Source organism: Pagrus pagrus (genome assembly GCF_965226575.1).
Source record: "Pagrus pagrus genome assembly, chromosome: 23".
In the NCBI taxonomy this organism is placed as follows: Eukaryota; Metazoa; Chordata; class Actinopteri; order Spariformes; family Sparidae; genus Pagrus; species Pagrus pagrus.
The window spans coordinates 19345357-19371562 of record NC_140205.1 but is presented as its reverse complement, the minus strand read 5'-3'; the positions used below and the strand labels follow the sequence as shown (position 1 = coordinate 19371562).

The window sequence follows — 26206 nt, the reverse complement described above, 5'->3', positions numbered from 1 at the left end:
GCACACAGTGGGAGAGGACTGAAAGGGTGGGTGGGCATCAGTCAGCGCCCACCTCTGGAAACCTGAGCAGGGATTATGGTGGGGTCAGCCACAGGGCAGGCAGGAACCAAACCCAGCAAGAAAACCACCTTTGTACTGTCTTCCCTGTCTTCAAACTGGCCTCTGTCGGCCTCAGAGGCTATGTTTGTATACACGGTCCATGAAGTTTCTTCCTCAGGTGGCCAATTCTTATATATACCTCCTTTAAAGATTATCGAGGGAGCAACACATATTTTCTCCTTTCTCCAGCAGCATATTTTATCAACGAAGAGAAATGTGGACTCATTCAATCATTGTCAGTGTGAAATCACATGAAAGGGGACACACCCAGTTGTTTCACACAGTTTTAAAAAAAAGCTTCCTTTAATAAATATGAGTGTACCAACCCAACAAAGTTTAAGGAAATGTGTTTTCTGAATATTTTGATGAAGCACTTCATTATTCAATATTTAGAGTGATAAAATATTTATTTCAACATTTCAGCCACAGCACATTCAGTCTTTTTCACATTGCTTTGGTCTCAAACAGAGAACATTACTTTGAGAACAGTGTGCCAAACCATTCATTCTCATAATAATAATAATAATAATAACAACTATACAACCTGTAAAATATATTGCATCTACATTTCTACAAATTCACTATATACAGTATAAAAAACAACAATAGCATGAAATTTGCTTTCTTACATTACAGCAAATACTGTATATGTAAACTTTGATTGTCAGATGTATAAAGTCTCATTATTCCTTCCATTAGTGTATTGTACAGTGTGATCTGTAAAACATGAACTCTTTTTTTGTCTTTGGTCTTTTTGGTGTTTTCTCCCAGAAATCAACATCAAGTTAGAACTTGGTTTCTGGATCTTGAGCCTGTGGGAGCAGAAGGAGGTGTGTTTCAGTCAGTTTCATCTCAGCAGCATGTGGCGCCATTAAAAATGTGATCTCACAAAATACAAAACGTAACGTACATAGATAATAGAAAGGAGATGTAGCTCACAAATAAAAAATAGTTACATACATTTCTGTCCCTGCTCCTCAAATTGCCTCCAGGGTGGTGCACTGTGACTGTTGTTATAATCTGCAGAACGACATGAACAGTTAAGTATTCTGTACATATTCACAGCACTAACATATCGAATGTATTCAGATGGACGCCTTCAAATATTGTGTCATGTTTCACCAGGTAAAAGTTGTAACCCTGGCCTTCTTTACCTTGTCGTTGTCAAATTTCTTCTCCGTAGACTCTGGATGTTTCTCAAGGATGTGCAGCATGGCGTCATGCAGCGTCAGGAAGAACATTGATGGCTGAACTTCATCATCAAAGAAGCAGCAGTCATGCAGCTTCTCCAGGATATAAGCTACAGGTGAGGAGAAGAAGTTGGTCACATTACTTTATGCAGAGGTATATGAAGGGTTGGAGACAAACAATCTGAACTAAGTAGTGGTGAGTACTTTGATACAGAAATACTGATATAGTTTGTTAGGAACTACTTTTCCTTCCGCCTGTTATCGTCATATGCGAACGTGTGTGGAGCCTTTTCAGTTCTCAGAAGTGCAACACCATTAGTGATGTGTTTAGCGTCTTCAATTGAATTACAATACAGAATGTGATAAGGTCAGTGTCTCAGGACATGAACACACAGTGTGTAATTTCAAGACAAAAGACATCAATAGCGTGGGATCATGGGAGTTGTTATCTTCATTGTTAAACATCCAACATTGCTAATCAAATCTAGTTTCATTCATGTTATGTTTAGTCACATTCACTGACATCCTTCCTCACTCTCTGAGGGAGCACTCACACTAGGCAATCTGTACCGTGCCCAAGCACATTTGACCCCCAAAGTCCAGTTTGTTTGACTAGTGTGAGCGCTCCACACGGTGCGACATACGGTACACTTCCTTGGCCCTGACATGATTAGAAGAGGTGTGCTCTGGCATGGTACAGTTGCTCATGCACGAGCACAAGCATGGTTGTGCAAAGTGGACATGAAGTATAATCGTGTAAATCTAGGTGCTGTATCCTAGGCAACTGGACGTGTTTCAGTTTCTTGAAGACGTTTCACCTGGAGGGGAGCTGCAGGCTTTTAAACTCTGTGTGGGAGTGTCCTTACAGAGTCATTAAGGACACGTGTGGGCTCTGAGTTTCAGAGTCGTTAGGGCCACTTGTGGGTCGTTGATCCAACCGGCCTGACAAGGAAACTGAAACAAGTCCAGTTGCCTATGACACAGCACCTACATTTACCATGACTTGGATGACTGAGAACCTTCATCAACTATAATCATGTGTATTTTGCTGCCTTGCATAATCAAGAAATCCAGGAATGTGAGAGGACCATCTATGACCAAAATAACACAAAATAAATCAGTAAAGTCATGTTCTCTGTGTTCTCCATTGTGCTGTGACCGCCCTACGACATGATGACGTATGTACAAGACGTAACCGTGCTCAGGCCCGGTTGCCTGAGCAATGTGAGTGCAGGCCAGCAGGAGCCTGAGGAGGAGAGACCATCATGCTTTGGCACTGTACAGAGCAACTGGGCCAAGTGTGAGTGCGCCCTAACTCTCTCCAGAACTTATAGTGACAGACGACCAAATGAACCGCACTGTTACCTTGAACAACATCACAGATTTGACACATTGTAAGTACACCCCTCAAATTAAATTTAGATTTAAATGTCAAATAGACATTTTAATGCAGAAATGCTTCATATTATGTCTTTAAAAACTGCAGATTCATACTTACGATCACAAGCCACAATGTAGACTTCAACTTCAACCCGGATCAGCTCTCTCAGCGCCTGCATAAAAAAAATTAAGATGATTAAAGAAAAAAAAAAACAGCATTAGTAAAGATAACAGCCTCTGTTGCTGCTGTGAGGGAAACACTCACCATTTTGAGCCCCTTCAGAGCGGAGATGTCCAGGAAGGAGACAGCAGCAAAGTCCAGGACCAGGCTGTGGAGGTCCACTCTGGGGACAACGATGTTGGCAGGAAGCTCGCCGTTCCAGTCGATCCGGACGGGAAGGTCTTTGAAGTCAGTCGGCTGGTCCAGCTCCTCCATGTTGCTCTCATCCTCTGACTCCTTGATGGGTTGAAATGATGTGTTCACGAAGCCTTTCTGTAAACGTAAAAAATACTGTTAACATATTTCCTGTGAGTTTTTAACTAAAGAATCAGCTTCAGTGTATCAGTTTTCATAATTGAGTCACTTTCAAGTATGGTATTAAAATGATATTAGTGTTAATGCTTTAGTACTGACCTGAATAGAATTATCAAACCAAAACAAGAAGAGACAACAGTGACTCAGACGTTTATGGCAGTGTGAAAGTTGCCATAAAAATGAGAGCGTGATGTTGTTGTTGTTGTAGCAGCTGAGTGAGGTCAAAGTTACTACTTACTGATGTCCACTGCAGGTCTCCCTTCTTTAGCAGTTTCCGGATGATCCTCAGTGCTTTATTCCTCTTCCTCAACACTCTCAACGGGTTAAATCCAACCTGAGAAGACATTTCAGAAACGGAATGAGGTCAAAATTAAAGATTTGTAAAGCAATATTTTCCATTTAGATGATTTGATTATACCCTTAATGGTATTTTCCATTGAATGACACATGTACTTACAGCTTCCACCAGCTTGCTCCTGAAGAACTCAATGTTGGCAAAGAAGATTGGAGATGGTATCCTGAACATCTTCACTCCCTCTGGCTCATGTATCTGGAGAGAGTCACGACAAGTATACCCAGGTTAGACCCCAAATCATGGTAAACTATAACCAGACTTTTGAAAACAAGATGCAAACATAAAACAGAGGAAGCAGGAAGCATTCTTATCACCTCTCTGGTTCCCATAAGAACTATAAAGACAGGTGAAATTAAACTTTCAGCACAGAAACCCATCCTTCAGCTCACGCCAAATTAATGAAATAATAGTAAAATAAAACAACTCCTGACACTTAAGAGCAGATGGGAATTACTCAAGGAGCCTGATGCTCTATTTATACTAGTTTTGGAACCCCTTCTCAAAACAATACCATACATTAAATTCTTTGAAGGAGAGTTTTATGACAAGATTGATACCACTCTAATATCTTTCCATTAAATATGTAGCTGGTTAGCTTAGCTTACCACAAAGACTGGAAACAGGGGAAACTGATCTGATCTGACCCTAACCCTAACAGCACCTTTAAAGCTTGCTGATTAACATATTTTTACATCTCGGTTTTTTTGTCTGTTCTAATGAGAGTGTAAAAATCACCAGCCTGGTCTCATTCTCAAGGCGTGAGTAGCAACACATGTTGTGTCACGTGTGTCACGTCCTTACGTGTCTCATACAGATGCAGAAGGAACCTTGTATGTAAAGCACCAGTCTTTAAACTAACTCCAGTGTGGTCCCAACAGCAGCAATATGAGATGAACAGAGCATCTGATGTAGTTTACGGAGCTACAAAGTACCCAAGATAGGTAGAAGTCGGACTTGAGTGTTAGGTCATGCAGATTCTTCTCTCAAAAGACCTGGGTTTAACCACGTAGTCTCTGTGCCTAAACCTGCCATTTCAAGTGTATCTTGCGTTAGGCCTTGAAACTGAGGGGAAAGCTTTGGGCCTCCCACACAGACACTGAAGGCACCTTTTGTGTCTGTATGAGACACAGAAGGGACAAAGTGGTGTAGGTATCTGACAACCTGCGATGAGAGTGTGTTGAAATGACAATAAGTTATATGGGGTTATGTGCTTAAGTTTCAGAATTAACAAACAATAAAGTGTTAATTAAGCTGTAATTAATAAGAAAGTTAAGTGCTGGTAAGTGGATTTTTTAACCTTTGGTTGCCTGTCTTTATGCTAAGGTAACTGGCATAAACAAGTATTGGAGTGGTATCTTCAGATATCATCAATATAAGCTGCAGTAGACATTTGATAGAGCACACGTCAACTTACATCAATATAGTCCTTTCTGTCTTTGTAGATCTCAGTTCCTTTGATATTGGCCAGCACACTGCAGCGAGGGCTGGAAACATAAGTAGAAATAAACATTTCTGAAACAACGCTGCCTTCAAATGGGGTTGTGGTTACCACATTCATGAGGAGTCCATATGAATGCCCACCTAATAGACTCTACGTTCTACTCTAAGTTCACGAGTTGTAACGTGTTTGCTGATGTTTTCAGAAATCAGGCCATGGAAGTTGTAATTTTTCAGTGGATGTCAAGATAATCAACTGTAATATTGTTGTATAATGTTTTTTCTCCACATGGCATTGAAATACAAAGTTAATGTTAATGAACAGGGAGTCTTTTTGCATCCATTTTACCATCGCCTGGCAGCATCAGGCCCAGAGGTGCTTTGAGCGAAATGCTAATGTCAGCATGCTAACATGCGCAATGTCAACACAACTGATAGGCGGATGCTTAGCAGGTAATATCTACTACGTTCACCAATTTACATTAGGATGTTAGCATGCTAACATTTGCTGATTAGCACTAACCACAAGTTACAGCTCAGACACATGGGAAAATCACTAGTTGGCATAGTATTTGGTCATAAACCAAACTACTGTACCAATGATGTTTATACCAAACTATACCAAAAAAAGAAAAGTCAGCTATCCAAAAAGCCTCACTGCTAGCATGGCTATATATTGGAGCACTAAGGAGTTCAGCAGTTCTTGAAACAGTTCAGACTTTCCATTTACCAAAAGAAAAACTGCATGCTTCCAAGACTTGAAAGAAATTTACAAGCTAAGACAAAAGGAAAATAGTGACTGAGTATTGTGTGCAGAAAAAGTAAAGAGTTGGTGGCCAGGTACTTACAACTGAGCCCTGAGGACAACACTGATCAGCTCCACACCGAGGCCTGCAGCCAATCCAAGATCCAGCCCCAGCAAGATGGATGCAATGCAGGTACCCAACCACACCACCTGGACAAAGGTCGTACGAAACAGAAGAGTTATTTTTATGTCATCTTTTAGTAGAATAATAAAAAAAGACCATTAAAATGTCTTCAAATAAAGAGATTTCTGGCTTATTAAACTTTCTTTATAAGTACTCTTAGTGTGTGAGAACTTACACAGTCGGGTTTGTCCCTCCTCCACAGGTATGGGACGTCTTTAAACTGCATTAGCATGCCCTTCAGGTTGACGATGACCACGGCTCCCAGCACAGACTGTTGAAATAATGGGTCAGAGGTCAGATTTCAGCCGGTCCAGATTCCAAAGACTTGTACGTTGGTGGAGATTGAGGTTTACCTTTGGGAGTGGATCTAGTAGGAATCCAATGGCCAATGTGACGATCATCACTATGATAGCTGACAGTAACCCAGCTACCTGAGAAGGACAGAACAGGTATGTTTAATTACAGACATGAGGCATGGTGCCACATGTCTTAACTGAAGTAAGGTGTATATATAGGTATATATAACTGTACAAGACACAGTTTGCTCCCTTTGCTGCAACGTGTTGACCCCACTTTATAATGCTTCAAAATAAAAGTCTGTTTTATTTCACTATATCGACGTAAAGAATCATGTAACAAAACTGAAATGTTGAAAACTCAGGCAGGAAAAGCTTTCAGATTGATAGCCCTGTTAGCTTGAGTATTTTCAGTCTCTTTAACCCAAGTTATAGTTCATCTGATATCCCACTGTGTAACTTGGTGGAGGAATATCATCTCCCTTCCCCAAACACTAGAGGTCAATGTTGATTAGAGTTTTTATTGGTCCCACACTGTGACTTCAATTATTTGTCTGTACTCTGATCTCAAGAAGAATTTTTTCGGCCTTAAAATATTTTTTAAAAGTTGGAAAACACAAGGTTTGTTTCTTCCACGAAGCGCTACCAGTGGTTTCAGGGATTTCTGTCATTCTATGAACATTAGACCTGTATGTGATCATTAATCACTTCAAATTAGACTTCTTGGAAAATTCAGACAATAATTAAATAAAATGAATGCAAAAATTCTGCAGTTAAACTCACTGAAATGCACAGTGTTTAATGTCTGCTGCAAGGGGTCTGTCAATCAAAACAAAAGACGTAAGTAACTTACTAACTTTCTTGCTCACTTTCTGCCTCTCTTCCAGAAGTTATAGTGGTAGGTGAGCAAATGAAACGCTCTGTTGCCTCTAATGAACTTTGTTGGAAACATTTGTGATAATGTAAGTACACAACTCAGCAAACTTTGTAACAAAGGACGAGTCGTTTTAATACATTTTAATACAGAAAGCTTAGGAATTATGTCTGAAAAAATTAAATTTGTATTTGCAAAATGTGCTCAAAGTGTCACAGTTGAAGTACTTATGCAGCAAAATGGCCCCTTCAAGAGTTAAACTGTAAGAAAATTCAACTACTTACGACTTGATATAGTGTTAGATATTTGAATCTATAAAAATGCGCTGTATTTTATAAACTATATACTTGAGTAAACGTACTTAGTTATATTTTACCACTGGTAATTCAATAAAACATGGCACTGTTTTATGTCTCGCTCTTACGCTACCCTTGCAGTCTTCTACCTGGCTTAATCTCACCACATTTTGTCTCAGATTTTACTAAAACTTGGGTGAGAATTAAGTTAAGGATTAACACTTTGAGGAATACATATTAAAAAACATATGATATTAGTTAACCTGAGTCTTTCCCCCTGTGCTCTCCTGCACTGCACTCCTGGAGAGAGCTGTGCTCGCAGCGAAGGACTTGAAGGAAGCTCCAAAGATGTTGCTGACTCCAAAAGCAATCAGCTCCTACAGCCGGGTCAGAGAGAACACGTCTTAGTATTTACCATAAATCCTGATTAAACCTGTACAGCAGCTTTAACTTCATGTAAATCTTAGTGCACCGTTCCATACCTGGTTTCCATCGATGGTGTAATCGTGTTTTACAGAGTAGACTTTTGCCACGGAGAAGGCAACGGCGAAGCCCACTATGGCCATGGGAAACGCCTCCACTGCTGTCTCCTGGAAGATGTGCAGATTTGGAGCCATCGGGGGCTCGTACCTGAGAACGGATATTGGTGTGTTATGATTGATTCACTGTTCATTGATGTAAACTATGCACATATACTAACTTCCTTACTTTCCACTATATGTCTTACCCTTTTGGGATATGGCCGACGACATCAATGCCAAATCTCGTCCTGAAGTCAAATGCGTATGAAACGCCGCATGCAATGACGGTCTGGAGAAGAGATGACACAAAGGACAGAAGTGTGATTCACAGAATCAATTTCACAATGACATATAGTTATTAACTCCTGCTTTGTAGATTGCGAGCTGTTTCTTTGGATTGACATGAATGCTATCTTTTAATGAACCCATAAATTGATTGATATGGACGGCACTCCGGTTCAGTGCAGTCATAAAAAGTCACAACCAAAACATGTATTATCATCATGACTGTTTATATTTGGGACAAGCTTTGGAAACATTGATAAGGAATGCGTTACACAATGTTCCTCACCATGATAACCTCTATGGGTATTGGTACTGGCAGCTTGGATTTGAATCTGTCATTCAGCTCCTTCACAATGAACACCACCACCATGATCACCAGGGAGATCACAATGTCACACACATTGCTGGAGGTTATTTTCTTGAAGATGATCTCCAGGGTCTGAAAGAGACAAAAACGTCAGGTCTAATGGATGAAGAGACCCACACTCGCTGACTGAAAGCTTTAAACTGTTGTGTACTTACATATATGATAGCGAGTGGTCCACTGATGCCCGGGACTACCAGTCCCAACACAAACTTGAGCTGGGACACCAGGATGTGGACGGCAGCTGCGGTGGTGAAGCCGGACACCAGAGTGTCAGACAGGTACATGACGACAAAGCCAACCTGCAGGACACCCATTGCCAGCTGGAGGAGAAAAGAGAGATCATGATGAGGATGTGATTGTGTATGAAACCCACCGTATCCTCCCTCCACGCACAGAGAGGTCAGAGGTCAGGGTACAGTAATAACACGTGGATGTGGAGGAGATTCAGATCCAGATGTGCTGAAGCTACAGGTAGGAGTGTACCGCAAAGTGATGCCTTCCAACTGTCATGGTTGTACGTTATACAAATTTACTTTACTTACTAGTTGATTGGTAGACAGCCGTGTCATTTTTCCTGCTTTACAATCACTGGCTCATTCACCAGCTGTGTGGTGATCACCTGCCTTCTAACATCCATTCATATTCAATGGGGTGTACAGTGTAGCCATCAGTCTTTCTGACAGTTCTTACTTTTTCTCTGCTGATACACAAATCCCAACATCCTCCTTAAGTTTAAGTTTTTTGATGATAAATATGGTGCTTAGATATGTTCATTTTTTTATGCATCTATTTTGGGTGATTTGCTCTCTAAGTGTGTCCCAACTGAATTTGAAGCATCTCTGGGCAGTGTAGGTGGTCTCTGTGTCACTTAGTGTGACAAAGGACCAAAATGCACCACAAATGAAGAGAAAAGAAAACTACTGTACATTTTGTAAGTGTAATATCGAAAATGTTAAAGCTGCTGTAAGCGTTGTCATCGTTTTTTCTGTCCGTTCTGCAGTCAGAAACCCCTTCCCTCCTCTCTCGTCACCACTAGAAAAATGGACAGGACCACCTCTTTATGGAGTTCCTGTCCTGATTAGATAAAGTGTGCAGAGATACCAGGAAATGTATTTTCTCCTTTACTACATGAGCAGGAATATACTGAACACTTATTTTGATTAAAAGATATCACTTACAGCAGCTTTAAACTCTTCATTTAAGCAGGACACATTAAGTAAGACAGCTGCTTAATTTCAGTAAAGGATTGTTATTTTTTAATTGAGGTTATGAGCGGTCTTTTAGAAGTTAAACTTAATGAGTCCTTTGATGTAGCAGGATCATGCAAATTGTTCTTGCAACACATTTTTAGAGCTTTGGTTTGTGTGTATAATAACTGTGACCTCCTAAAGATAGCACACTATCATGCTAAACAACTCAGATATTAGAGGAGGAGCTGACTTAAAGGTTATAATATGTTATCAGTAATCAGTTAAGAGTTTACGAAAAGGCACGTCTGCTTCTGATACACATATTTACCAGATTTTTTGCAATAACTCTAGCAGTAAAAACACTGCGTGTCTGTAAAGCACACATCAAAATCCATGAATAACATATGAAGAAGCAGACAGCACTGCCTTGTTATTGTGTTCTCTGCCCTCATTAGATAAAGTGGGCAGGGATACCAGAAAATGTATTTTCCCTTTTACTGCATGAGCAGGAAGAGGAGAGACACGGGTTGATGACCTAACACTTTATAACCGTGACTACTGTTAGCAGCTTTAAACTCTTCATTTAAGCAGGCACATTAAGTGAGAGCTGCTTAATTTCAGTAAAGGATTGGTATTTTTGAATTGAGATTATAAATCAGTATTGGGCTAAACAGCTACGCCACATGGTGCCACACATACAAACATTTTGCCTTTGAAGAGCTCTTTATCACTCCTGGAAACTCAGATCAGACCATTTATGAAGGGTCTTTGAGAAGTTAAACTTCATTAGCACTTTACGTCTTCTGCTCTCATGTGGTTATGAAAAGATGACTGAAGATGGCTGTCTGCAAAATCTGCACAAATTGTTCACTTCTTCCTCAAGGACATTGAAACAGACCAGATGCCGGCTGAAACAGGGCTTTGAAGCTGGGTTTTCCTGTCACAGGAGCATTTCCTTACCCCTGTGTTTCCCTACCACCACAACACAAATGAGAAGACTTTTTATTTTTATGCTGAGAGGATGAAAGTTATTTGCCGCAACAGTGTTATTTAGCTGTTGAAGCCTGGGGCAGTCTGAGTGGTTGTGGTGAGTGTGTCTCACCTGCATGATACCAGCGAGGAAGGTCACAGAAGAAGCCACCAACACTCTCTGATCATCTTTACTGAGGCCTTCAAACCCCGTGATGTTGGCTGCTGGACCATCGTCCGGGACCAGCCTGGTGACCACTGAGCCGATCATCAGACACAAGACTGGGAACGGACCTTCAGAGAGAGGCAGAGAGAGAGGGGACAGCAGTTTAGTTGAGCTGTGGCCTTTAATGACACGGATACAAACACACAAATTCACAACACACTGTATACCTTACCCACTGAGATGTGTCGAGAGGTGCCCAGGAAAAAGTAAATGACGACAGGGAAGAAGGCGGAGAAGAGTCCGTACCAGGGTGGCAGAGAGGCCAGCAGACAGTAGGCCAGACCTGAAACACAAGAGCATGCACATGTTTTACAGATTTACAGTATGATGCTCATGTTTCCTTCACTTCACGAATAAAACAGACTACATTTTATACAGAGGATCCTCTCTTTAAAATATCTTTAAAGCTTAGTAAAAATCTAATGTTTAATGATCATTTTAATGTGGGTTGGAGGATGTGAAAAGATGTATATATACAGTATATATGAAGAATGAGTGATTATTTTGTTTATCAAGAATACGGCATTTTTTAGCAATACCTCCATAAATTCTAAAACTAACCTTGACTGACAACTACTACATTATATAGGACCAAAATGATCAAATAGAAATGACAACTCTGCACTTAAAAAAAACAAAAATCTAATAACATCAATTGGAAAATATACATGTAATTAAAATACTAAAGTCAAATATTAAACTCATTGTTTTAGTTAAATCAAAGCGTGGGTTTGTGTGTATAATTACTGTGACCTGAAGAATGACATATTATCATTCTTAACAACTGAGATAGCAGAGGTGGGGCTGACTCGGTTATCTTATGTTATCAGTAATCATGCTGTAAAATGTATCTTTACACTCTTGTTTCATTTTCTTTGCTAAGTATCTCGTGTGGCCTGCCCTCTTCCAGGTTACCAGTAGAGTGGAGGCCATGTGGCTCGGGCACCGAGCTGCTCAGCCGTGCTCCTAGATCCACACTCTTCACATATATCTTATATCATTTACTTGTATCTGACATCCTGTTAATGACATTTGTAAACTATGATTTTGTGTGTCAGTCCTGGGAGAGGGATCCCTCCTCTGTGACTCTTCCTGAGGTTTCTTCCTTCTTTTTCCCATTAAAAGGTTTTTTTTCTCAATATGGCAAGTTTTTCCTCTCTTGAATCAAGAGGATGTTTTTCACTGTACAGCCCACTGAGGCAATGTGATTGTGATTCTAGGCTATATCAATAAAATTGATTTGATTTGAAGATTTAATGAAAGAAAGCCCGTGTTCAGAGGCACAGGTGAGATCTACAGAAGCTAATCTTTGTTCAGAAGTAAAAACACTGCTTGTCTAGCTTGCCTTCAGGCAAATCAGTAACAAGATTCATCTCCCCTTGAGGAATGTTCAACACCAGATTTTTTCCCCCCACCGATACCAACACTGTGATTGAAGACACATTTATCTTCTCCCTTCAGTTAGGTCATGAGGTGGGAATGAGGCTACTGAAGTTTCATCTTTAATTCTCACTCTGGCCTGTTAGTGTGTTTTTACACAGTATAAGAGTGTGAAAATGCATCATTTCTCTGTAAGGTTTTGTTGAAATCTGTATTTTCTGATCACTGTGATGAAGTATTGTATATATACTTCTACTTTACCTGAGTATTTCCAAGTTCTGTTACTTTATACTTCCCCTCTGCTACATTTGGGAGGCAAATATTGTACTTTTCACTCCACTACATTTATTTGATAACTTTAGTAACTGGTTACTTTGCAGATTGCATGCTGCATCAGAGACAAAGTAGTGCATTTTTTAATTAATTTATTGTATCTGCAATCAGATTTAAAGCAAAAATGCTGAATATTGGATCTTTACTTGTACTTTGGATATATTCAAGTACATTTCTCAAATAAATTACTTTTGATACATAAGAACATGTAATATCAGATACTTTTACTTAAGTACTATTTGTATGGGTGGCTTTCACTTTGACAAAAGTAACATTTTAGCATAATATCTTTGCTTTTACTCCAGAATGTATTTCGGGGACTTTTTTTTCAAAACAGTGATTTAATCAAATCAAATCCAGTTTATTCATTTAGCATGTACCTAAAAAACTACCATAGCTGACCAAGGAGCTGTACAAATTAGTCAGTAGCAAACCATACTTACAACAAGGCTAAATAACAATAATAAAAAGCAATGAGGAAATACAAAGCAATATCAAAATATTATCACAAATGTAAAACAAAAAGACCAATTTAAAAAATGAAAGACTATAAAATAATAAAACCACTAAGAGCAACCAAAGGCCATTGAACACATGTACACCGTGAGTTCTGTCTTAAAAGAGTCAATGGAGGGGAAACATTTGATAGAAAGCAGAAGGCTGTTCTAGAGCCTTGGAGCTGCTACCGCAAAATGTTATGAACACTGACCTCATAACATATGGAAAGACAATTACACTACCCTGACCAATAAAAAAGAGGATGAGAAAATGGTATTGCATCTGCGAACACACCCAGTTGTGCTATTACTGGTACTGGTAATCAAAGTCTGTGTCTCTGCTGTTTGGGACAGTGTTGTAAAAGTACCCAAAGTCATTCTTACGTAAAAGTAAAGATAGCTAGCTAAAATGTCATTTTGGTAAAAGTGAAAGTCACCCATACAAATATCACTTGAGTAAATGTCTTTAAGTTTCTGATATTAAATGTATTTAAGCATCAAAAGTAATTTTCTGGCAATTAATGAAGTTCAGTAGCAAAAGTACACATCAGGGTAAATTATATACATATTTGCAGGTATGTGTATACTGTATACTATGGGTCGATGAATGTAATCAGGTTTTTTTTTCACACGATTGCCTATAGAATATTCAAAAAGGTACTACACTGCTGCATGCATCTGCAAATTATCTATAGTAACTAAAGTTATCAGGCATATTTATTAGAGAAAAATAAAATATTTGCCTCCAAAAATGTAATAGAGTGGAAGTGTAAATTAGCAGAAAATAGAAACCCTCAAGAAAATTACATATACCTCAAAATTGTACCCATACACACAGTACTGTAGTAAATGTACTTAGTTAAAAATGAGTTTAGTATGCAGGTGGAGTTACAAATAACACACCTTTTAGAACTTTCTGACACTTAACTGCATCATTCATGCAGGTTTTGTCAAAATGTGACTTGTGGTGGCAATTCTATTAGATAGACAGACATCTTTATTGTCTCATGTGAATTTGTACCTCTTGTTTTCCATATTTGCCAGAGGAGATATGAGGAAATTGTAAATGCCTCTATCATGTTTGTTTTAAAGATTAAATGAAATGTTTACTTTACTGTACACTGTAAAAAGAAAGACAATTTACCTTGAAGGACAGCTACCAGTCCAGTGCTGACACCGGACACGATGTCACTGAGCAGCCACTCTTTGACCCTGTAGATTCTGATCCAGCCGATGATCGGCAGAAAGGAGAGCGCTGCATTCTTGGCTCGTTTGGCATCACATCTGCAATAACACAATTTAAATTTATGAAGCGATGGAAGGAACAGCTCTACTGAAGGTATGTTTAGCCAATAAAATATTTAAAAGATGTTAAAATGAGAGTGATTGCAGTAGTAGTACTCAGGATGCTTTTAAGATATTTCTTGTACCCATCTGTCCATAATAAGTCAGAGAGAGGGTACAAGGGAGTACATCACACTTAAAGTATAGCCAAGTACTATGTAAGTGTATAGATTACACATTTGTACAGACAACTAAATCCACCAAAGCTATAAGAAACACAAATAAAAGGCTGAATATTGGTGAGTGTGAAGAAGAGGAAATCAAGAGGAAGGACTAGGCTCAAGTGACGCATTCCTTAGTTGAGAGCAGGGTGAAAATTAACTGCTTTTTCAACTTTCTGCTACTGTTACAGAGTTAATTGTGTATTTGTTTTTAAATAAGAAATTCTTGCACAACAGGGTTTAAAACTGGAGAAAAAAAATGGCAACCATCACTGTGTTCACTTAAATGACCTCCATGTCTATATCAAATAAGCAGATCAGATCAGAAATGACATGCTGTGTTTAATATACAGGACTGGATCTTATCACTGTAAACAACTTAAAAATCAAAGTTAAGCTGCTGCCTTAAATATTTAAGTTTCTCCTTTTTTTGTGTGAAACCAATTATTTAGTTAACATAACTCGAGAAAATGCTGTTCAATAACCTGAAGATGTTACGTTGAATCAACAATTGTTCAACCACACTGAAAAATTATAAATTCCATTTTCCGTTCACATTTCCTCTGTTTGAAGAGTCAGTTCTGCAACTGTTGGAGCTGCATTGTATTAACATTTGTACCACAATAACATGTTAGGTGGTTCCTAGGTAATGAATATATAGGTTCATAAGTGTACGGGGTAGACACTGAATTCAGCAGAAGCCTTCATTATGGTTCACAGTGTTTTCATTATTATGAGAACAAACAACCAAAGACACACAGAAAGTTTCTATCACACATTTTTTTTCTTTAAACCTGGATTCTGGATGTCTGCTAATATTCTGATCATGTCTCTGTAGAAACGTATTTTAATGACTTGATTGAACTCTTTACAGTATATTAATTTAACTCATTTCAGGTCAAAAGACTTCAAGTTAGAAGATCTCGTGTTTATAAGTTCTGAAGTGGTCAGAAAATACAAACTGTGAGTGTAACTATCTTGAAATAAACAAAACTTGTATATTTACATTAAGTTTATAGAGTTGTTGAATTCACTTGATTCCTGTATGATTTGTTTTACAGTGATACTATTATTTTTTATACGACAGTAAGTGAAGCAAGACGCAATGTTTTTACTTTTCAACACTTGAAATGTAAATTTAAAGTGTAAAAACTGAGACAAAAGTTAAACAAAGCCAAGACTATGATACTATATTAAAAGTTGTGGATATGTGTTTTGCATATATTGTATGTTATGCTTGAAGTTAAACCAGTAGTCAGTATAGTTGTAGAAGTAAGAATCAGAAAAGACTCATTTTAACTAAAAGGTCAACTTTTCTCACCCTCGCCTTTAAATGTATCATCTTAACATCAATGAAAGACAGACTTCAAGGATTAGCTGTGCAATGATCACGTTATAAAAAAAAAAGAAACAAAAGCCAAAACACATTGCATGATCCTTACGTGAAGTACTGCTTGACGTGATCCAGCATGGTCTTGCGCTGCCTGTAGACCTTCTCGTGCTCCTCGGCGAAGGACTCCTCCGAGTACAGCGGCCTGGCCACCACATACTGCTGAGCTCCCGGTCGCATCATCTCGCCTCTGCTGCCTGGAGGACTGCTGCTTCGTCTCTATGTGGTTCTGAGATCCATTAATCACATTAGGTTAGGAAGAGGATCCTGTCTTGCCTTTGAACATCACTCATCAAAGAACATTAACCTCAAACAACAAAGGTCCAGACCCTCAAATACAGGCAGAGCACACGGGCCAGGTCAGGACCTGCACTGTCCTGGAGGGGGACATTTTTTGGACTGTATTTGAGCTTTAGACACAGATTAACACCGGGGAGGCTTATTGTGAATTTTACCATTGAAATGTCTCCCTGACCTTTCCAAGATTTTATCAGCACCTCTAACATTCCAGCTGCTTATGAAGATCCTCAATGTTTAGAGATTTCATACACAAAAGCTTAAGAAAGGAATATTTTCGCTAACACTTGATATAACCATCATTAATAAATGTAAATGTATAGATAATTAAACATTAGTTTATAGTTAGTTAACTATTAACAAACAATGAAATGCTTTATAAACCAAGCAATATAAATCAATATATAAATCAAGCAATTAAAATTTTTACAAACATCACTTGCAACTTTGATTAACTATACAGTTACCATCTATTAATGATAGTTATTATAAAGCGTTACCATTTTCTTTTAATTCTCATATCCTCTTGTAATGTACAGCAGCTGGTCCCACATACCTGACAGCGTCCTAATCTGTCTCAAATCCAAACTGTCCACTCTGTCTTCCTCCTCCTCCGGCTCCTGGAGATCAACTGGGAGCACAGACGACTTTGCCATCAATAAATGCCACCTCTGCCGCTTATCGCGACTGTAATTATTAACAGCAATTATGTCCAATAGTTGTGTGTTTCGCACAACTGCTGGACGCCTGCCTTATCCTTGACCATTGTTCTTACTGATATCTGTAACCCGCAACTTTCAGCTGAGGCTTTCCGCCCCCAGAAGAACGTTGGGAAGATATTGTACCGATTGGGCAGGATAGGGAGGATGTGGACGGGACAGACAGGACAGGACAGGACGGGTCATTGTTATGAAGTGGAAATCAAGTAGCTTTTCAGGATGGGAAACGCTGCTTAAGGTTGGCTGCAGTGCTCTGCCGTGCACTTCAAGGGTAAAAATAGTTAGTGTGTTGCAGCAACCAAGATTGTATGAAGAGAAAACTGCTGAATATTCAGTCCAAAATGTATTTATCCAGCGTGTGATAAGACCCAGTTATTCTGATAATAAGATTCCTGAACTGTAGTATTAAAGTTAAGCAGGTTAACATTCATGAGTCATCTACTCAAAGCTCAACTGACCTCTAATGTTTTTCCTCAACAAAGAAGACGGAACAGAGAGCTTATGGGAAGGAAGTTCTCTTTCAAATTTAAGCCAACACCACCCAAACTGATTAGAAAGAGCAGAAACTGGAGGAGTGTGAGGTGTGTGTGTGTTTGTGTGTGTGTGTAGCGTGACGGGGGGTCTGTTGCTCACTGGTTTCGTTGAATATTATCGAAGTGTCCACTCAGAATTAAATAGAAAAAATGCCTGCTCCCACTGTTTGCAGAGGATCAAACACAGTTCAGGCCAGGTTTATGGGAAATTTGTGTGCGTGAGTTCTCTATGATAGGTAGATGTTGCTGAAGGATGCAAGTCCCCTCTTGGCAATTTCTTTAAAAGAATGAAAAGATCAGATTTGATGTAATATCATGGTAAAAGACTTTAAAAGAAGCTTTTCTATTCTATTTTGTTTTTTTCAAAATGACCAGAAACAGAGGTCTACTCTTAGATAGTGGAGAAATTTAGTGCCCTGTTAGCAATATTGATGTGTTTGTTTGTGTGTGTGTGTGTGTGTGTGTGTGTGTGTGTGTATGTGTGTGTGTGTGTGTGTGTGTTTGTGGACTCATGATGTGGAATACATCTCTTTGTGAAAATCCAGGCTCCAGTTTCATGAGGTTTAATGGACACTTTCTATATGTTTTCAACCTGGCAGTGATAGTGCCATGTTGTGAATCCACTGAAAGTATAGGGGCAGCTTACTCATTGGAACAGTAACTCCCAGCTCGTACAAATAACTCAAATGAACTGGTGTGATCTGATTGTATGGCTGTGATCAAGTATCGGCCAGCCTTTGTTCTGTCACATCATGGTTGGCAATAAATGCCCTCACAATGATTGATAACTGAGGACTGCTGGAACAATGATCTGCTGTTGATAACACCAAGGCCGGAGACTTTCCACTTGGTATGCATTCTATCTTGTCAGCACATGAGCCACCTGGCTTGCTGCCTACAGTAGTAGCTTAGCAATACATCAAAAGTCAAGAGTTAGCCAACCACATTAATATGAGGGGCTGATGATGTAATTTCACAATGAGAGCATCCTCTCTGTAGTATTGTTTGGAAGCCAGTATGCCTTTGACACTGGTTAAACAGACAGTTGTGTTATTTGACAATCACTGACCACCAAACCAGCAGCTTCCAAAGGACAGAAACTTTCTTACAGATATGAACAATATAAATGTCCAGTCAAACAGAACAAGATTATACTACTAGAAGAGTATAGGGCCAAGCTGGCTCCTCTTGAGACTTTCGGCTAGCCTACGTAGGCACAGCAAAGCTTTGAGCTAATGCCAACGTCAGCATGCTAACATGCTCACAGTGACATTTCTAACATCTTGGTAATGAAATAGCAAGTGTTATATGGACTATGTTCACCAATACAATTAAGCAAGCAAACATTTGCTACTTAGCACTAGAGTCAAAGTACAGCTGAGGTTGATGTGAACATAGGCAGACTGTATAAAACTGGTTTCTGAAGAGCTGCTGTGTAGCTCAGTGTGCGGCGGTACAGGTAGAAAAATGCTTACAGGCCAGCCCAACCTACATAAAAATAACCACTGACAAGATTTTTAATGATTTTGCACTGAAGTTCGGTTTCCCCTTGAGGATCCACCATGACCGGGTGGGGGGGGGGATTTGAAAATCAACTATTTGCACAGCTGACAAAGAACTGTGGGGTGATAGGCTCAAGAACAACACCGTACCATCCAGCAGGTAACGGACAAGTTGAACGGCTTAATAGAACACTGCTGCAAATGCTGAAAACGCTCACTGAGAGGCAGAAGACAAATTGGAAAGAATCATTGCATAAGCTTGTTTATGCATACAACAGTAGTCGATGTGAAGTTACAGGCTTCTCTCCATTCTGTCTGCTATTTGGAAGGTCACCAAGACTACCTGTTGACTTGCTGTTCGGTTTGACTCCTGAAACGGGAAATAACAGCCACAAAGAATACATGAGAAAAAGGAAACAACAGATGCAAGAGGCATACGAGATCACAAGAACGAATACAAAGAAATGTGCTGAGAGGAGCAAGAGGAACCATGACAGTAAAGTAAGGAGTTCTGTGCTGCAAGAGGGTGACTGGGTCCTTGTGAGGAATATGACACCCAGAGGGGGAACAGGGAAGCTGCGCAACCACTGGGAAGATTGCATCCACAAGGTCATTCGTCAGGTGGGAAAAGATATGCCAATATACAAAGTACTGCCAGAGCAAGGTAAAGGGAGAGGAAGTAATCTCCTGTTACCATGTGACCACTTGCCCCTAGAGATCCAGCTAAAACCTGCCAAGCTAAAGAGACAAGTCACAGTTCAACCCAGTAGAGACAGGGAAGAATCAAACCAAGTAGACGATGATGAAGATAGTGATGACGAAAGCGATGGGTACTATTACATGCCCAGGGGTCAGCCTCTGTCTCTGATGCAGCCTCAGGTAAACACAGGCAGAGAGGATGCTGACAGGGATCTCACAGGACCCTCAGAAGATGAGGAGCATCAGCAACAAGACACACACCAGCTGCGAGAGGCTCAGGACAGAGGAGACATGTTAGATGAAGAAGAGATAATAATTCAAGAGGAAACTGCTTCAGAGAGAGATCCGCCAGTGTCACCTATCCAAAGTGAAAATAACAATGAAACAGGACAAGGATACCAGCGGCCAGTGAGAGAGAAACGAGCTCCGAGAGTCTTCGCATACAACCAGCTGGGTTATCCAGTTTGTTATAGCACTGGACTCCCAAGAAACACCATGTACTGGTACACTCCAGTGTCTTATGGAGCAACGCAAGCAACAAGTGCATGGACAACTCCGGTACAGCCCTTTAACTTCCAACCTGTTGTTGTACCTGGGTACTGAATAAAGAGCACTAAAAGGACTAGTGCTCACATGCACACACACACACACACTACACACTCATGGACTTTTGAACAAGCCGAGTGCTCACATGCACATGCACACACACTCTACACACTCATGGACTTTTGAACAAGCCGAGTGCTCACATGCACATGCACACACACTCTACACACTTATGGACTTTTGAACAAGCCGAGTGCTCACATACACACACACACACACACACACACACACACACACACACACACACACACACATACACACTCTATACACTCATGGACTTTTGAACAAGCCGAGTGCTCACATGCACACACACACACACACTACACACTCATGGACTTTTGAACAAGCCGAGTGCTCACATGCACACACACACACTCTACACGCTCATTGACTTTTGAACAAGCCGAGTGCTCACATGCACACACACTCTACACACTCATGGACTTTTGAACAAGCCGAGTGCTCACATGCACACACACACACACACTCTACACGCTCATTGACTTTTGAACAAGCCGAGTGCTCACACACACACACACTCTACACGCTCATTGACTTTTGAACAAGCCGAGTGCTCACATACACACACACACACACACACACACACACACACACACACACACACACACACACATACACACTCTATACACTCATGGACTTTTGAACAAGCAGAGCGCTCTCAGGTATATAAACCACATGTGAGAACTATTGTAAGATTGAGCAAATGGAATAATGTGTGCTTGATAACTGCTTGTAAAAGAAAAAAAAAGTCAGCTGTTGATGGTATCATACTATCGGTTATGATGTCGGGACGACATCTGCTGTGACATTGACTGTGAATATGGATTGTTGACAAGGCGAACTGTCACCCTTGGCCTTTTGTGCAAGCATCAGCTTACCAAAAAGGATCTCCAGGGTCAAGTTCATAAACACTGTTAAAGAAGAAATTGGTTTAATGTCGGGATGACATTTATTTTGTAGGAGAGAGTGTGACAGGTTGAAAAGCTAATACACTTATACTTTGTTGCAGATTTAAAGGACATAAATTCATGGTCTGTAATAATATTACAATCTGTGATCTATAGAGTGATCTTGATCTAAGACTCTGAGATTGATTGCTTCTAGCTCCACCGACATACCTGGGGGATTAGCGGTATTTTTCCTCATTGCAGTAAACTAGGAGCAGAGGAAAAGACGCTTCATCACTGTTGTGATTATTTCTCCCCTGTTTCAGAGCTGTAACCTCATCACACCATGATTGGCTGGGAGGGGAATGCCCCGAGCTGCTTCCACTCCTCAATCAGGAGTCAGTCTCCCCACCCTGCGCACAGGTGATCTGAATCCGTGGTGGTGGTTCCGGCCAGCGGCATCTTGGCAGTGCCTGGCTCTGCCTAACTACTCACTACTACTTTTGTAACTGCAAAGAAATATATTTCTTTTAGCGGGAACGGAGTAATATAACTTGTAACTAACAATATTTCAGTAATATATTACTACAGTTATGTCATGTAATGCGTTACAATCCACGTTACCAACAGAAGTGAATTGTTTATTGTTGTTTCTCTAAGAACCCCTCCACACCAACATGACCGTATTAATAAAGGCTCTGTGTGTTTAATACAGCCGAGCCTGTAAGTTCTTTGTTCAGTCTCTGTGTGACTGAAATGAGCCTAATGATGAAGCCTCATCCTCCGAGCGCACTTTAATGTACATTCTTGGATCACATATGAACATGCATTCCTTATTTTGTGGACTAAAATAAAAAAGCATAGAGATTTTTGTCTTGTCACGTCATTATAGGCTTCATTATAGAAGGTATAGGTCTAATGTGTTTCATATGACTGAGCCTACAATTAAAAATATTTATTCCTGTCTCATAATATGTCAGACTGTGATCCTTTGTCTGCCTGCTCATCCCTGTGACCAAGGACATTCATTTATTTCAAAAGATCAAGGCTATTTAATTGTTCTTTATAGATTATTTGGGCTTTTTGTTGAAAGTAACTAAAAAGTAGTTTAACAAGTAGTATATTACTCTACGCAGACAGTAATATTGTAATGTAATATATTACTTTAAAATTAAGGTAACTAGTAGTATGTAATATATTGCATTTTGAAAGTAACTTGCCCGACACTGGCTATAGAGACCAAAACCATTTGTCATACCAGGCTGTAAACATGTCAGTTTCTGCTGTAAAGTTTGGTATTTTAACATGGGCTCTTATGGGGTTTGACTTGATTTTGGAGCCAGTATGAAGGGGCCATCCGTGGAGTGTGAGTAAAATGGCCGTAGCCCTGCTGTTTGTTGCACTTAAATTACTCTTCGTCAGCCCTAAATATCCTTTACTGTACCTGTTGTGTTTAATGCCAGAGGAAAACATCTAGTTGATTTATGACTGAGTTTGCAGACCTGATATAACAAAGAAATGTGTGCATCAGTGGATCATCAGGTATAATTCTCCTAGGGCAGGAGAGAATATTACAAAAGAAACAGCAAAAAAAAAAAAAAAAAGACACAGCAAATGCCAAAGAACAGACACAAGTTGCAACTGCAGCGCACAGAATGTCCTGGACTGTCCTGCTGGTGTGAACAGGATGTGACGAGACAGACAGAAGGATGTGCTGGCTTTGCAACACTGTAACAGTCATAACCGTTGGAGTAACAGTCAGGACTGTGTAGGGTACGGCCTTCCAAAGTCTGTAAAAGGCTTAGGTATTATACATTTTTGATAGAAAAGCCACATTATAGACTAGGACATTAAGTTTAAAAGATGTGGGCTTTCACCAGGCAGGGGCAGTCTGAGGAAATACACTTTTGAGTTGCATTTTGAGAAATGTAGGATCCTGGGTTTTTGAACCGTTCATACAGTATATTGATGTGTGTCTTCCAAGTGTGGAAGTGGGATATGGAAGTGCAACACAAAACTACTGGTGTAACTCTCTAAAAAATGTCATATAAAGAGTCTACTTGTCAAAATAAAAACATCAGCTTTATAACTTTTAGGCTCTTTACTGAGAACCAAAGTGCATTTCACCGATGAAAGTGAAATAAAAGATGTCAAGCTTAAAAGCTCTTCATCAGGGAACCACAGGAAAGGTTTTTTATTAAAGTGGAAACAGACAACTTCCGCCCCCCTATCGTTTCCAAGTGGTATTATTGTTGGCGCCACTGTCGCAACAACACAGGCCAAAACCTGACTTTATTCATTCATTTAGCTCATAATGGGGACGTGGAAGCAGATTGATGTGGTGCCAGGCTGCCAACATGGCTGGATTGCTAGTCAGCCTTCATTTTTGTGCACAGTGGCAGACATAATAGCATAGTTAAAGTGAAATTTATGTGCAACCAATCTCAATCTGATAGTCATTATTTAAAGCCATTACAATTTGCAGTCAACATTTACTTCTGATCAGGCTTGTGACAAATCTCAGCACAATGACAGTGGATTATCTTGGATTGTGCATCAGTGAGTACGTCCATTGTTTATTTGTGGAGCATGTATCTTAAGATTGTCTCTTTATTGTATGTAGCGCTAACATTAGCCAGCAACAGATAATTTGGTGTTATGTATTCTTAAAACACATAAATAGTTAAACAATGTTTATTTGTAGAAATGTAAGCTGCATGGCTAACACGTGGTTAGCATGTAGCTCTCATGCAGTTTACATTTGATTTGTTATGTGTTTATTCACTCTTCCTTATCTGAACTCTCACTGCTAAAATGTGCCAGAGTTAACATTAATCCACTCTAGACAATTAATTGACAGTTCACTGTTATTCATTCAATGTTGGTGCACAGTATATTAACATCTTTAATATACTACAGCTGGTGTAGCCAACCCAAACTTTACAAGGGATTAAAGCTGGCTTAAACTTGACACCATTAGATCCCCACTGGCTCTAACTCATTGATAGCACCACTGCAAGACTAATTACACAATGTGTAATAACATATTTTAGGAGGCGCACCTCAGCAACGGTGTAGCTTAATGATGTACAATCATAGATACGGAGTAACTCCTTAACACTAAAGTATAAATCCATCTTAATGTTACAGCAGTGCCAGTTCGGGCCATATAAATAAATTGATAAATAAATTCAATAAATGTTTTCTTGCAGTGATCTGTCAACAAAACCCTTTGTTTAAAAGTGTGATTTTCAGTGCATGTAGATGCTGTAAAAGACATTCTTCACAGAAGGAAAAGCACAGGTATCATAAAATTAATTATGGTTTTGTTCTACTGAAGTGTCCCCGTACGATATGGAATCCAGCCATCATTGAATTACACCTCTGCTTGTCCTGCTGTGACGTGTCAAAATGTGGGACTATTGACAGTTTTGTGCCACGTGTAGCCCCATCGTACCTTTTCTGATAGTACTAAACAATTGGTATAATTTGTGATACAAATCATATTGAGAGACATTAAAAGATACAGTAAAACCTAATCAGATTTGATTTATGAGTATTAACACCACTTATTACTCTTCTGACACGTGGATGAAAGGTTCACTCACACATTCAGGATAGTTTGGACAGATGGAAAAGTTGAGAGAGATATGATATAATGCAGAGAAGTGTGAGGCTTGTCACATGAAAGGTGTTTTTTTATGACACAGACTTTAAACCCATCAAGGGCAATAAATATGACAACCACAGGTGAAGATAATGCCGACTGTGTACAAATATAACAGAAGCAATCAAAGATTAATGACATCGGACTGATAATAAAATCAGCAGCAGATTCTGGCTCTGGAAATGAACTCAACAAACTCACTATAGTGCCCTAAAAATTCATAGTATTTTCAACCAAAACGCTCTGATACAACAGATGCAGGTTCACATGAAGATTTAGAGAAAGTGTAAATATCGAGTAGTTGAAATGTCACTTACTGATGCAGACAGGTCACTCAGCTCATGATCAGGCTCAAGTGTCTTTAAAGTTGTTGCTCTAATACTTCTCCTCCTCTAGACTTTATATCTTTGCTGACTAACTAAAAAAAATCTGTTTACACCAAAATGAGTATTCAAAATGGGACCACAGACTGCTGGGGTGTACATTTAAAGGGCCTTCAATTGGGGTTGGTGTGTGGGGAGAAAAAGTTGTGTATGTGAGCATGTTTGCTTACGTGACTAATGTTTCTAGCCAGGCAGTGTCCTCTCACAGTGGTTGTAGCAATCATGGTCAAGGACAGAGTAAACATTGTTAGTGAAACAATGTTGATGTCCGGGACCTTCAGAGCTTTCCAACCAGGAATGAATACCAACAAGGGGTACAAAGTTTACAGGTTCACATGGGCCAAAATCAATAATGATAGTAAAGAAGTATAATAGAGTTATTTTAAGGTTTTTATCCAAAATGGTAACCGCAAACCCACAGAATTTAGTTGAAGAATTATGGTCCAAAATTTGAAATCTAGTCAAGTGTCAAGGTGGATTATAGAGAAATGTCTATGAAAGAAATCCAGAAGCTATACAGAATCTTTGTGCAGCTATAAAACAGCTACATCTTTGATGACACACCACAGCAAGAAGCCACGTTGTGAAATGAATGTTTAATCATTATCATTGTTTTATAATCCAGTGAGCAATCTCCCTAAAAGTCAGAGTAGACCTTTAACCACCTCAGTTTTCCAATTACATTTATCTTGCTTTAAAGTAAGATAAGATGACTTTGTTTCACAGATCTGTAAAGATGAATAATTTGTTAGAAATTTCCAAGAACTTTCCTGGAAAGAACTGAGGGCTTCCAGTAAACAGTTAATGTTTTAGTCAGTTGAACACACTGCTGAACGTG

General features: G+C 39.5%; 1 protein-coding gene across 2 annotated transcripts; it reads right to left on the bottom strand.

Annotated features, from left to right (window-relative positions):
* Nucleotides 1-432: 432 nt before the first annotated feature.
* Nucleotides 433-25402, bottom strand: LOC311252732 (chloride anion exchanger-like). 2 transcript variants are annotated; one of them, XM_084346217.1, is made up of 21 exons: nt 25303-25402; nt 16107-16283; nt 14304-14443; nt 11122-11232; nt 10857-11017; nt 8720-8884; nt 8484-8636; nt 8119-8201; nt 7874-8021; nt 7655-7768; nt 6279-6356; nt 6101-6196; nt 5845-5951; nt 4974-5043; nt 3662-3754; nt 3443-3538; nt 2935-3162; nt 2788-2842; nt 1254-1399; nt 1060-1119; nt 433-911 (listed from the first exon to the last, which is right to left on the bottom strand). In XM_084346217.1, the coding sequence occupies exons 2-21, from the start codon at nt 16235-16237 to the stop codon at nt 885-887; spliced, it is 2262 nt and encodes a 753-aa protein (XP_084202343.1). In that variant the 5' UTR covers nt 16238-16283; nt 25303-25402; the 3' UTR covers nt 433-884. The 2 variants fall into 2 exon arrangements, with proteins under 2 accessions (XP_084202343.1, XP_084202342.1); XM_084346216.1 differs by lacking the exon at nt 25303-25402 and adding an exon at nt 16908-17372.
* Between the last annotated feature and the right edge of the window lie 804 nt (nt 25403-26206).

Excerpts from the sequence above, each read along its gene's own strand:
- LOC311252732 (XM_084346217.1), bottom strand. The coding sequence starts at position 16,237 with ATGATGCGACCGGGAGCTCAGCAGTATGTGGTGGCCAGGCCGCTGTAC. Across the intron at positions 14,444-16,106 it reads CACGTCAAGCAGTACTTCAC|ATGTGATGCCAAACGAGCCA; the intron begins GTAAGGATCATG and ends GTGTTATTGCAG. Across the intron at positions 8,885-10,856 it reads TCCTCGCTGGTATCATGCAG|CTGGCAATGGGTGTCCTGCA; the intron begins GTGAGACACACT and ends TTTCTCCTCCAG.